General features: G+C 45.6%; 1 protein-coding gene across 1 annotated transcript in view; it reads right to left on the reverse strand.

The window, feature by feature from the left end:
- PTPRB (protein tyrosine phosphatase receptor type B) overlaps positions 1 to 14,342 on the reverse strand; it is a 113,315-nt gene that overhangs the window by 10,589 nt on the left and 88,384 nt on the right. The window contains 12 exon segments of the mRNA XM_047739421.1: positions 1,658 to 1,753; positions 1,755 to 1,819; positions 2,005 to 2,127; positions 3,291 to 3,425; positions 5,063 to 5,139; positions 5,815 to 5,905; positions 6,514 to 6,595; positions 6,709 to 6,719; positions 6,721 to 6,727; positions 6,831 to 6,914; positions 7,709 to 7,808; positions 10,781 to 10,887. Coding sequence (XP_047595377.1) covers positions 1,658 to 1,753; positions 1,755 to 1,819; positions 2,005 to 2,127; positions 3,291 to 3,425; positions 5,063 to 5,139; positions 5,815 to 5,905; positions 6,514 to 6,595; positions 6,709 to 6,719; positions 6,721 to 6,727; positions 6,831 to 6,914; positions 7,709 to 7,808; positions 10,781 to 10,887 — 978 coding nt within the window.

The following is a 14,342-nucleotide window of genomic DNA, read 5'->3' on the forward strand; positions in this document are numbered from 1 at the left end:
GAAACTTTTCCATTAAACTGGCATTTCAGGATCACATCCTGAGACTCCAGGATTGTCTTTCTTTTCCCTCCCAAGTTACTGGAGAATATAGGAATCCTTTTTTCTCTCAATGAGCTCTCTCAAAGAAAAGCCCCAGGTTTCATCTCTTTCTCCTTCCTTCCTCCACCTCCACCACGTTACCAGGGATAAGTGCTGCTGTGCCTCCAGCGTGTGTCATTTCCATGCATGTTGTATACTTTTCCTGGTTACATGTAAAGCCATAAACAATATATTCATTTTATGGGGTTCAAAAATTGACTGAAATGGTCACATATTTTATATATCCTTTTGCTGACTTTATTTTTTTTACTGAGTGTAGTGTTTGAGCTCTATCCCTGTTGTTACAGGCAGATCCACTTTCTTTTAGCTTCTCTAGAGTTCACATGCCGCTGCCAATCCATCCCTGGCTGATCTAGTCTCTACTGATGACAAGAAGATGATTCTTAAAAAAGATTTACTTGAGACAGAGAGAGAGGGAGTAGGAGGAGGGGCAGAGGGAGAGGGAGAGAGCAAATCTCAAGCTGCCTCCAAGTTGAGCATGGAGACGATGCAGGGTTGGCTCTCATGCCCCGAGAACATGACTCCAGCGGAAACCAAGGGTCAACGCTTAGCAGATCAAGCCACCCAGGTGCCCCAATAATGAGATCATTTTTAGTTACTCTCTTAGAAAGACTGTGTTGCGCTGAGCCTCCTTGTGTACAAGTGTGGGGATTTCTCTAGGGTGGAGGTCTAGAAACAGAACTGTTGGATCCTAGGGTGCGAACACCTTCAGCATCCGCAGGGATGGCTGAATAGCCTCCAAAGGGGACTGTATAACCTGGGGATTTGTGATGCATAGACGTACAAGGTAAAGGAGAACAGTTCTCCAGGGGTATGGGCAGAAACGCCGGCCACTCCTCAGAAAGCCCTCTCACGTGCCTCACATTCCCATTAAAAGCATCAGGGTTCCAGTGACACATAAAAGCCAGGCTCCTAGGGTGCTGGGCTGATTGGGAGAAAATGAGGGCATCTGACATTTCTCTTACCGGAGCAACTCTGTGCTCTTTATTTCTTAGTGCCATTCAGCTAGGGCTATCAAAGTGTTGCTGCAAACATTAATTAGCTAAACACCAGGCTCCCCGGAGGGGAAGAGAGAGGGATTGCTTGTTAGGCTGATTTTATGGACATGCAGTCTAAAGCAAAGAGAAGTCAAGAGAGAAGGGAAATTAAGAGCAAAACTGGGGGCTACAGATGGCGAGTGCTACTGGACCAGAAAGGGAGGTCTGGAGCAGAGATCCGGAAGGATGCTTAGGGCTTATGTGGGCGGAAGAGAGAGCTTAGGCCACTCCAAGGAGTAAGAACGGCAAGAGGCGAGAACACGCAGGTTCTCCGAGAGTAAGAGCGCGGTTTCTGGGAACTTGCATAGGGAGTCATGCACTTAGGGACTTTGCATTTTGTACAGTAGCAAAAAGAGCAAGGGGGAGAGAAAGAGGGCTGGAGAGTGAGGGTGAGAGAGGCGTGGAAGGTGAAAAAGCAAAGAAGAAGAGAGAAGAGGGCCTAATAGTATCTCCAGGCAGGCTGGTTGGCGCAGATACACCCTCCAGCGCCCCGCTGTCACTGGCTCCTCGTCGACCAGTACCTGCAGTGCACGACGGTGGGCCCGGCGCCGGGGCTCCTGCTGATGTAGTCCCTGACGGTTCTCACAAACTGGATCAGGGACTGGGTAGTCTCTGGACCCGTGGGTCTGGCACACCGTGTAGTGAAAGTGGCGGATGAGTCTGTGCGCGTCGAGCTGTTCCTCCTGTAAGAGCAGAGACGAGGATCGGGGAAGGAGCCGAGGCCAACCTTCGGGTCGGACCATGGGGACCAGGCAGCAGTTCCCGGGAGCTGAAACTACGGGGCAGGAGGCAGCTAGGAGGGGGAGTCAGAGGTGTCCTGCTGCCCTCCAAGCTGGAGCGTTTAGCGACCTCAAACAGACAAACATACGCTGCATATCCTAAATTCCCGGATGGTCCACTCAGGTAGCACCGACTCCGAGAGCATCTGCAGAATGAGGTCCCCGTAGTAGAGGGAATCCTGGTCTGCTGGCCAGTAATGGTCACACTTCACCTACAGGAAGGCAGAGGGGAAAAGACGTGAGTCCGGACACATGACTCCCCTATGAACCTGGACGTTTCCTCCTGGAAACGTCTTCCCGACCTGGAATCTGGGGTCACCCGCTAGAGCATGGGCCCCCGGCTCCGCCTCAGTGTGCTCAGGGTCCGCGCCGCAGCCAGCCGGCTGCTGCGCAGGAGAGCGGAGCCCCAACCTCTGGGTTCACTTCCCTCTCTGGGGGCATGGAGTTCCAACGCCTGAGCTTTTGTTGATTCCTCAGTATCTCAGTCCCACCTCTCCTAACCCGTATGTTCCAATGGTTCTTTCTTAATTTTTTTTTAAAGATTTTATTTATTTATTTGACAGAGAGAAATCACAAGTAAGCAGAGAGGCAGGCAGAGAGAGAGGAGGAAGCAGGCTCCCTGCTGAGCAGAAAGCCCGATGTGGGGCTCGAACCCAGGACCTGGGATCATAACCTGAGCCGAAGGCAGCTGCTTAACCCACTGAGCCACCCAGGCGCCCCCCAGTGGTTCTTTCTGAAGAAAGGTCTAGCTGGGCAGAGGAAGGCCAAGTCTTCCTGGTCCCTTTTGGTTTATATTTAATATCACTGTCCTAACCTGGACTGAGGGCCACATACCCCGGGATCTCTGAAATGTCAGAACATTTAGCTCGGCTCCAACTTACATGTAGGAAGCCAGGAGAGAGAATTTTGAAACAGATACTGGCATTTATATGTCATCGCTTTTTTAATCCTCCAAATAACCAGACGAGGTATAGGTTTGTGAGTGCAGTATACAAGGTTTGCTTGATTTGCCCAGAGAACTATTTCACTTCGGGTCTGCAGACACAGCCTAGAGTCAGCTTCTTTCCTACATGTAGGGGCAGGATCAGTGCCTCTGGCAAGCCATACACCAAAGGATGGAACAGACAAGGGCCACTTAGTCTTCCCGAATCATGAGCACTTTTGATGATACCAGTCTGACTGAAACTTCAGACCCCGAATCAGAAGTGGGTATCCCCCATGTAAGCCTCTCATAACCGAGTAGCTTAATTCACGAGCGACATTCCCACATGACCCTCCTTGGCCTCTGTGGGGTTTAGCTTCGGATGGTGGCGTAGGATTCCACCCTGGTGGCGGCACTAGGAAGCTTCGGAAGGCAGAAAGACAGTTTACTCACTCGGCCCTTCTCCACACACTGGGTCACCATGACAATGTTGTGAACATTCTGTTCCCACGCCATCTTCCAGAAGTCATCCTTGGTGCCGGGAAGAGGTCCCTGAGTAGCAATGTACTCTCTTCTGAAGTTGTTGCCCTGTAATGAATTTACAATATGGAGAGCCAGAAACAATGGGCCTCGTCAGAACTATAAACAGAGGGTCATCTCCTCAGATTAGATGATATATAGGTCTTTGCCAGATCTGCGACTGGAGAAAAAAATACTAACCCAAGTGTCAAGGCTTGGGAGCGGGAAGGACAAAGGCCGGAACACTGCACTATTGTTAAGAACCAACTTCCCACTTACTAGGCTGGGTCTATTCTAAACGGCAATAGAGGACTCGGCAATAATCTAGAGAATGTTTCACTCTTGCTGGGTGTGTGTGTGTGTGTGTGTGTGTAGACTCTCAGGGACTGAATTCCTCAGGCTCTTCCCCTATTCAACGCAGAAGAGTTCTCGTCATTTTGGATAATGGACATTAGAGTGCTGGTAAAAGAGACGTGGTGCAAGGGAAACTTCAGGGAAGGGAAACCATGGGTTATTGAGCATCTACCCATAACATGCCATGGGTCCGGACTTTCACAGATCTTACTTAATCTGAACCACAACTCTAGGAGTAGGCTATTTTTGCCCCCTTATTCTGCACCCCGGCAAGATAGAATGACTCGCAGCTCTGAGCTGAAGTTCCTTCTCTCCTTGCCTCTCCTCAGGGCCCCTGCATTGTGTCACCTCTGCCACCCCCACGCCCGCCCACCCAAACCTTGCATCTCATCTGGCCAGGCCCTCTGTCTTTATCCTCCACATCTTAGCACATTGCCTGCTCTGTTGAGCCTTCCTTTATTCTCCGCCCTGCTGGACGCTGGGGGTCTCCTCCCAGAAACTCCCCTAGCAGCCCTACCCTCTTGCTTCTTGGAGGGAGGTCCTCAGACCAGCAGCACTGCAATGACCTGGGAGCTTGTGAGAAAGGCAGAATGCCTGTCCTCCCAGCCCCGCTGAATCAGAATCTGCATTTGAACAAGATCCCATGTGGTGCAGATGTGTATTAGTGCTGGAGAAGACATCTCTCCAGCCTGTTTCCCGTGGTGTCACCTCGTCCTTTCCTGATGCCCGCCCCTGCTGAGGCATCTCTAGTTATTACTTAACTAGATAGCGTTTACTGAGTGAATGAATGACTATTTGAGGTAAATATCATCCCCATTTTTTGGATAAGAAAATAGAGGCCCCAGGAGGTGACAAAACTTGCCCAAGGTCACAGAGTCCACAAGGGAAAGGGAGGGCATTCAAAGCTGGAGCTCTCTGGCCTTAAAGCCTTCTCCACTGTAGCATGCTGTAGGAAGCTGGCAGGATCTAGCCCAGAATCTGAGCCCGCCTTTGAGTTGTGTCTTTGGTTTTCAAAATTCCAAATAACATCGAATCAGATGTTCGCTCGCTAGGCAGCGTGAGCAATGGAGCTTCCTTAGGGAGCTCTAATCTTAGCTATGGGCTGCAGAGAGTAAAAAACCACCTTTCACTGTGCCGCCTGGGCTCAATCCTGTCTCACTACAGCCATTGTGAAAATGGGCCCTGGCGGGGATGGAATTGCACATCCTGGGTTTTACGGCAATCAGACATGGTTTTCTAAAATCAGTATGCTTCCAGACCTGAAACAGTGGGAGCACGTGGGAGGAAAGGTGTCTTTAGGCTTGCCACCCATCAAAGCTTTACCCCAGGCTGTGGGTTAATGGTTCACTTACAGGGATGTAGCTGGCGTTGATGTAGTCTGAGCATGGGTCATCATCGACATTGGACAGCTTCACTCGAGAGGCATCATCTGAAAGGAAGTTGATTGAGAGACATTTGTCACTGGGTCCTGGGAGGATTTTCCTATTGTTGATGGAATGCTTGGTATTTGACGTGCATTAGCGCTGACCCCCAAAACGCCCCACGGGGAGGTAGTCTCCTCTCCATTTTGCAGATGAGGTTTGGATAGGATAACTGGCTTGCCCAGGTGACACTGAGCGAACAAAGAAGCCAAATGCTCTTTGAGGCCCCCCTCCATGCTTTCCTTCATAGTGCTATACCATTGCCCAATGGAGCGGCCAGCTCCCTTTTGTAGCCTGAACGAACAATCCAGAACAACTTTCTTCCATTGCTTCACCTGATCAGGTCAGGAGAGTAAAAATATACAATAATCCCTAACTGGGGACTTTATAAAGAAACGCACATTGGCCTTGGCTATTAACCCTGTGACAGCCCCTAAGCCTCTGAGGAGAAGTTAGACCACATGATGAACTGTCAACAGCATGAGAGGCGTCTCCTAACCAGAATTCAAGCTCGTTGTGACCCCACGGGAGGGAAGAGCGATAACATTCCTTTTAAAAGGCATTCAGAGCCTCAGCTCTTCCATGTCCAGCTATATCACATTTCTTTAGCCCCATTTTATTTCTGGGAAAGAGAAGAAATGGCTGGAGGGAGACAGTATTACAAATTTCAACACAAAACTCACAGGGCAATATATTGTTGTATCGATTTTTCCCTCTGTTCTCCGGCAAGAGTGCAATGTCACATGGTTGGTTTCGACCCACGTCTTTCAAATCCTATTAGATCCAAAAGAAGTTTGCAAATGGAGAATATGAAATCAAATAAGGCAATCATACAGTCCTTGAGATACATAACAATCTAAGAATATGTCACAGTAGCGACTGTTTACGGAATGCTTCATATTGGACGTGCATTCGCTCTGATCCCCCCAACAGCCTCAGAGGAGGTATCCTCCCCTCCATTTTACAGATGAGGCTCAGACCAGATAACTCACTTACCCCAGGTCACACAGGTAGCAAAGCTGGGAGTCAAATCCAAAGCATAGACACTTGTCACCAAACCACCTCGTCTCCCAGTCAAGCCAAATGTCAGGTTAAATAACTGACAGAATTAGGTTTACATTCAAGGTTTTTTTCATTCTTTCTTAATGTCTTATCCAAGTAGTACTTTCCTGGCTTTGCTATTCTGGAGAGCAGACTGGCCTCTGAGACGAGGTGGCATATCCCACAGGGAACGGATTCAGACACAAAAGAGCGCTCAGCTGAGGTCCTACACGTCATTTGAACTCCTCAGCCCGATCAGCCTGTGCCTCCGCAGGAGAGGTTGGGAGGGAAGTTCTGCTAGAGACTAGAACAGCTAAGGCATCCCTGAGTCTGAGTCGTACCTCGTACTCCTTGGACAGAAGGTAGTTGGAATCAGCCTGCAGCTTCATGAAGTGCCCTTCAAACTGATTTACTTTTATTGGGCTATAGTTTAAAATATAATAGAAAAAAAATTACTGATGAAAAGGGACACTGCCATACCCAGTCCAAGTTGTATTTCAAAAGCAGATAATACAGTAATGAGTTCTTGCTCTTACCAAGATGTTTTCCCGGTTACTGTGAAGGACGCCAAAAGAAGAAAGATCTCGTTAGCAAATCTCACATAAGACAATCAGCTCATCTTTCAATACATTTATGTGAAGGAAAATGTGGTGCTCACCCTTTCTGGCCCAGGTTCAAGTGGACAGATAATGGTCGATCCCGGCGAATGCTCAGGCGGGCAGAGGGCCTTTCTCGACCATGGCTGCGACATAAGGGAGAGGATTTATATTCTGATTACGAAACCTGACTTAAACAAATTTTTCCATTTATGGTGAGGCTGTGCATGTCTGTGCAAATATGGATTTTTCAGTATTCATGTAGATTTACACTCAGCCAACGTCTCTTTGAGGGGAGGAAGAACATAAAGAAGAAATAGATCTTTCCCACTCAGAAACGGATCTCTGCAATAGCTGGAGATTTGTCTTCTGGTTTTGGCTACAGGTCATAATCACTTCCCACACTCTCAATAAACTTCCTTAAAAAAAACCCCCAGTAAACCTTAGATGCAAGACATGACTGCGAGAGGGAGGACAATGTGCCAAATAAACTCCCTAAGAGGAGGGGGCGTGGCTTTGGGGCCACATGCTATTTGGTTCTTTTCGGTCCCTTCTTAAATTAGCATGGCAAACATGACCATGAGATGGTGATGTCAACCATACTTCTCAGCATTTTCCAGAAAAGCACTTGGGTGCACAATTCACAGACATCTCCGTCTTCTCGAGCAAAAGGAGTTACTTCACATTCAAATGAAGCTACAGATGGCCCCCCTCAGTCATTTGGTGAGGGCAAAATTCATCAATGGGGAATGCAGCGAGGCTGAAGAAAGCCAGTCAAGCCAGTCATGGTTGGAGGGTCTGACTTGTTTCTCTTGAGAAACAAAGGTGATTTAACCTGGAGAAATGAAATTGCCTTCCCTTCTTAATTTTCAGGCAAGGGCATTTTCAACTGTGCCTTCAAAGTTGGGAGCCCAATCGGTAAAGGAATCTTTGTACTTACCTGGCTTTCTGTCTGCAGATGAATAAGGCAACCACGGCCACCAGCATGCCAATTAAGAACAGACCAGCACTCACACCTTCAATAACTCCAAATAAAGGCTCTACAAGAATCCAGAAGGAAATAGCAAACCCAGGCAGGAAAATCAGTACTGAAGAACCAGGAAGAGAACTGCTGAAACCTTATCTCCCTAGGAACGTTATTACAGAAAAATCTGAACAACGCCCACGCTGAGGTCTTTACTATCTGCTGGTAGGGACACACAGCCAGGAAGAGGGCACGCTGTAACACTATAACATCCTTACACTTTCGAAGTTAATGGCGTTCTGCCTATAAAAGGATTTTATGTTCACGGGGGCTTGTAGGTAAGGTTTAGGGTGCTTGAGACAAAGGCCAGCAGATCTTGCCACCAAAATCAAAATGGTATTTCATTTGAATGAAACACATATAATAGCATCAAGGACTTGGGCAAGTCCAGTGAGTGACGGAGAGCTATTTTAAGGAAGTTTCATTTATTATCTAGTATGACACTACTTCTTGGAGTTTGTAAATAAGTAAGAGTAGCTTATTTTTAAAACAGCTTTATTGAAATATAATTCACATACCATTCAATTCACCCATTTAAATTGTATAATTTGGTGATTTTTGATACAGAGTTTAACAAACACAACCACATTCAATTTTGTTATATTGTCACCACCCCTCAAAAGAAACCCAGTACCTCTTAGCTGTCCTTCTCCATTCTTTCCCAGCCCCTGGCAACCATGAATCTACTTTGTCTTCAAAGATTTGCCTATTCTGGACCTTTTGTATAAACTGAATCAGAAATACGTGGTCTTTTGTCTCTGGCTTCTTTTACTCAGCGTAATGTTTACAAAGTTTATCCATGTTGTAGCATGTCTCAGTATTTCAATTCTTTTTTATAGGTGAATAATAAATAGCTCCTTGTATGGAATAGATCACATACTGTTTGTCCATTCATCCACTGATGGACATTTGGATTATCTCCATTTGGGGTTATTATGAACAATGCGGCTAAGAATGTCCGTGTGGAAGTTTCTGTGTGGGCACATGTTTTCATTTCTCTTAGGTATAAAATTAGGAGTGGAGTTGCTGATTTAGATAGATGTTAATGCTAGGTTTAGCATTTTGAGGAACTGCAGAAATGTTTTCCCAAGCAACTAAACCATTTTACATTCTCAAAAGCAATGTAGGAGGGTTCCAATGTCTCCATATCCTCGCTAACACTGGTCATGGTCCTTCAATCACAGCTATTCAAGGGGGTGTGAAGTGGTGTCGTACTGTGGGCTCCATCTTCATTTCCCCTAATGACTAATGATGTTCAGCATCTTGTCATGTGCTTATTGGCCATGTGTGTATCTTCTCCAGTGAAACGTCTACTCACATCCTTTGTTACTTGACTTTGCATTATTGAGCTATAAAGTAACAGTTCTTTACGTATGGGGAACACACAACCCTTATCAGATATTAATTTGCAAATAGTTCCCTCATGGTCTCCTTTGAAGCACAAATTTTGATCAAGTCCCATTTATCTGGCTTTTCTCCCCTTCTGTTGCATGTGCTATTGCTGTCATATCGAGAAAATCATTTCCTAATCCAAGGTCATAGAGTTTCCCTCCTACGTTTTCTTTTAAAAGTTGTATTATTTAGTTCTTACATTTAGGTCTATGGAGTAGCCCATTGTTGAACTTGCACTTTAAGCCCTTGGATTTGTTTATTCAGTGTTGCTTTTCAAGCCTCATTAAATCACCATGATCATTTTTCTTTTAACATGGTTAGTATTCTTTTTTGGGCATATGTTTACTACCTGCTTTTGCTGAACTGCATGCAATTTTTATTGTTTTCAAAATAGGAAAGGATTGTATTTACAATGCCCCTGCTTAACATGAAATTATAAGCCAACACATCTAAATCCTCTTAACTGTGTTCTGATCCCTTTTTGGTTTGAAAAGTGGGAGATTATCCCTATATTTGGCATAAATAGATGGGAGTGTTTGTGAGGCTGAGTCATCTTTTGTCATGCAGCATGAGAGACTGTTTTAGCTATGAAGAAGAACTTCCTGAGACCAAGCATTGTAGAACCCCTGGCTCTTGGGAAAGGCTGGGACCGATGCCGGTCAAGGAACAATGTGCTGACACACAACGCTATTCTCAGCGTGAGGGTAGTATTCTGAGGCAATGCGGTATGGAGGTTAAGAGTTCCAGCAGAAAATGCCAGAATTCAGCTCTACTATCCTGGGCAAGTTACTTAACCTCTTGGTGTCCCAGGTCTTCACCTTTCAAATGGGGGATGGTGATAGTCTCTACCTCAGAAGGTTAGAGTGAAGATCGGATAAAGTATTTCATGTCTTCACTGGATAAACTATTTCATGTAGTAAATATTAGCTACTGCTATTCCTCAGGTTAGAGAAGTTTCTTTTGTAAATTTATGTAAAGGCTTTTAAGTTAACATTTTTTTTTATGGTGTAAAAGCAGCGTGTATAAGCAAAAAGAAAAAAGTATCACCTATAATCCCACTACTTGGAGACAGTCATTGTTAATCCCTTTTTCGAGTAGGCTCTACACTCAGCGTGGGTTGAGCTCAGGACCCTGAGATCAAGAGTCCTACGCTCCATCGGCTGAGCCGGCCAGGCCCCCCTCATTGTGAATACTTCGGTGTTTTTTCTTCTAGTCTTTTTTTTCCATGCATTTCTATGTTTGTGGATTCATACATTCCCACCTATGACTGAAAGCCTTTTGTATTTACATTTTGGCCTATGTAAACTCCCAATTTGAATGTTTTTCACCCATTATTTTTAAAAACATTTTTAATTAAAAAAAAATCTGATACTTCTATCTTCTTTTCAAGATTAATGGCCACTTAGCCCATTCTCCTTTAGAAGTAGGAGCAATTTCTTGACTCCACGTCATCCATGATCCCATAAAGATTAAATTCCAAGTGAAAAATGCATGTTCCCCTTGCCATCAGCCAGGTCACCAGATCTCTCTACTGGAGGCCTTATAAGTGACATGGTAGTTGGAGACTAGGCAGGTAAATGGGGAGGCTAGGCTTACCTGACTCAGTGGTGATAGGCAAAGAGAAAAATGTGTCGGAATAGAGCGGCTTCGTGAATTCCTTTAGGTCCTCATCAAACAGCTGCGTAAAAGCCCGAATGCTGATTCTGAAAGGAAAACCGATTTATTTAAGTGCAAGTGGCCAACCACAGTAAAGCTGACCAGAAAATGGGTTCCAGGAGCCATAGGGTGGGCACCTGGTCCAAATGTGTGCTAGGCAGGACAAGAATTATGGAAGCAGATGTACCCAGGTTCATTCATACATTTATTCATTTGTTCATCCGATGTTTACTGAGCGCCTACTATGTGCTGGTCCCTGTTCTAGGATCAGAGGATACTGCAAGGGACACAGCAAAGTCCCTACCATCCCAGAGGCTACATTCTCTGGTATTAGAAGTCAGGTAACATTTAGACAACTTTAATACGCCAGATGGTAGTATGTAGCAGGAAAAAGAAAAGAGCAGAGTAAGAGAAATGGATAGCAATGGGCATGGGCGTGGGGAACTGCCCCATTCAACATGGTCAGGGGCGGGCTCCTGAATAAGAAATCAGAGGAGAGTGAGGGAGGCAGCCATGTCCGTGTTCCAGCAGAGGGAACCACAGTGGGCAAGTATTGACAGGAAGGACTAGATGGGGCCCATCCTGAAGAGGAGAAGGGAGGAATTCAGGATGGGCATAAAATTGAGCTCAGGCCACTTGAGAGAATAATGGCATCACTGATGGAGATCAGGAGCTAACAGGGGGCAAAGGAAGAGCTCTGCTTGTCCTGTGCTGGGTTTAGAGTGACAGTGAGACGTTGATTTAGAACTCTCCATCGGACATTTGGAGCTCTTCCAGTCACCTGGACAGGAGAGCTGCTGAGGGGGCCATCCACACGTCCGTGTGGGATGGTGCCTGGAGATTAGCTGGCCTGGAATTCGAAAGGCCAGCAAGATGCAGCTGTGAAAAGATAAACGTGTAACCTCAGCCTGGATGAAAAGTCTATTTTCCCTGTCTGAGAACCTTGATCTCATATTTGCTGGGTGAGTCAGGCCAGTCTGGGGGCCTGCCCTCGGTTTCTGGGGACATATTTTAGGAAGAGTTTGAGATCATTTGAGGTGATTTTAAACAGGATGACGACAGAAAAGACTTAGTGGAACATGAAGTCTGACTTCAGATTTAAGGAATTTCCATGCAAAAGAGGAAACAGACCTCATTATTTTTCTTCTTGAAGGTAGAGTGAAGCCCAGTAGGCTGAAAGGTCACAGAGAGGTGTAGTTTGGGAACATAAAGTCATTTTGTAACATCTAGAGTATAAGCTGCGGCATTAGGTAGTGAGCTCCCAGTCACTGAGGGTATTTAAGCAGAGGCTGAGGGAGAAGCAGCTCTCATAGAAGCTGTAGGAAAGCATTCCTGCACTAAGTGAAAGACTGCCTCAGAGAAGAAAAAAAAAAAAGAAAGACTGGCTCAGGCCAGCTCTTGAGTTCTCTTTTCAAACATAGGTTTGCTGAGACTATCAGGCTTGATTTATATAGGGAAACTTCCCCAGTGTTAATTTAAATCCTATGAAAGTGAACCGAGGTCACTTTTTCCTTAAAAAAAAAAAAAAATCTAGACTTGTTTAACCCAGAAGTTTCTGGGCATGACCCATAAGAGTGCCAAAATTGTGTCAGGCTGGGGCGAACCCCTCCTTCCAACTCACGCCCACGTCCAACTGCCGTCTTATAAAATGAGCAGGACAATATTGATCAGCCACATCTATAATTTCCATCTCTAAAAGCTACTTTCCAGTCAGATGTTGTACTTCCAGGAATACCAGGCTATTGGTGGAAGTATCGTGAGCTGTCCCTGAAGGGTAAGAAGCAGTCAGCTTATGTCAGTGGGAAGGTGAGGAGTTGGTGGTGGGCTGCTAATGCATTGTACTTTTGGAATTGAAACGAGTCTCTCTGCTGGAAAGCATTTCTTATATTGGTGTAATGATTTGTAAGTGTGGAAGGGCTTTCACGAACATGATCCCACTTGAGCATCTCCAACATCTCCCCTGTAACAAGGGAGCTTAGGATATAACTTCCGTGTCTTGGAGAGATTCCGTGTCTTGCTCAAGATCAGAGAAAAAGTTGGTTCAAGAAAACCAAACTCTGTATTTTCTGAATCCTCATCCAGATTTCTTTCTCTTATTTCCTCTCGTCTTAGTTTTAGATTAACAGCTCTGACTTCTGTGGGAGGATGGAAAAAGGGCCCACGCTAGGAAGCAGAGGGTCTGAGGCCCAGCTAGCACTCTGTTCCTGAGTAGATGTATGGCCCCTAAAGTTTTTTATGCCTCTGTTTCCTCATTTGTAAATTAAAAGCCTTGGATGTAACAACCTTGACATGTTCTGCTCTGAAATTCTAGGTGCAAAACCCAAAACACCAAGTGGATCCAGATGAATAATGACCTTTAGGAACCCAGAAAGGAGATAACGACCAAGTAGAGAAGATAATGACTTAGTATCTCCAGAAAGGAGATAATGATCTAGCAGAGTTCCTTAAACTTAATGGGATTAATAGGAACTCTGCTCTTAACCCCTTTCCAAAAAGGGACACCACCACCACTTCCCTATCTCAGCATTTAGCCCCCCTCCCAATCCTGTCCCAGATCTTCAGATCCCCCTATCTTCCTGGGCTTGTCTTCCCTGCTACCTCCTTTTCTGCTCTCCCCACAATTTGAGACTAGACTACTTGCTCTTCTCTGAATAGTCTGTGTCTTTCTTCCTCTGCACTTGGACTCCCATTCTTCCCTCCACCTGGAATCTCCTTTTGTTCCTCTCTCTCCATATTTTCAAATCCTTCCTTACTTTTTAGTGCTCAGCTAAAATGTTACGTCCTTCAAGAAGCTTTTTGGACCTTAATGGCATTTGTTTACCCTCATGTCCTTCAACATTTCTGCCTATATTTTACAGATGCCTTCTGTGTGTGTGTTTGTATATATATATATATATATATATATATATGATTACTTTAATAAACAGATGTATGACAGTAATGATTTCAACTTTATATGGGTTCAGAATCAGAAACCTATAGCACAAAGTCAGAGATCATGTGGTTCCAATTCCTTCATTTGGGGAAAATGAGCTCAAGAGAAGCTGACTACCCGCTCGGGGTCACATTGCTATTCTATCTAGAATAGAAACAAAACCAGATCAGCACTTTCTTTGCTAACCTCTCAACTGCCTCCCACCATCATGATCTGCCCTTTCTCTTCCCATATGGAGTGACGTTAATTATGCACCCACGTAATAGGAACCCAGTAACAAATGGGAAGACATTACATTCGTTGACATAATAAATTTGCAATGCAGCTAAACCCAGCATTTCCCATTTCTTTTCAATCCTATTCCCCCCGCTTCCCCCTGCCCACCCCCCGCCCCCACTCCTGCCCCATGTTCTCTCCTGTCTACTTATTCTCTCCAGAAAAAAAAGATGCCTGACAGCATTGAGGGTCCCTGTGGCGGTCACCATCTTGAGATAGGCAGAATTCTGGCTGCACTAAGCTAGGGGTCGGCAGCCACACAGGAGACCGCTTAGCCTGTAGTTCCCTCGA

Source organism: Lutra lutra, chromosome 8 (genome assembly GCF_902655055.1).
Source record: "Lutra lutra chromosome 8, mLutLut1.2, whole genome shotgun sequence".
Taxonomy (NCBI): Eukaryota; Metazoa; Chordata; class Mammalia; order Carnivora; family Mustelidae; genus Lutra; species Lutra lutra.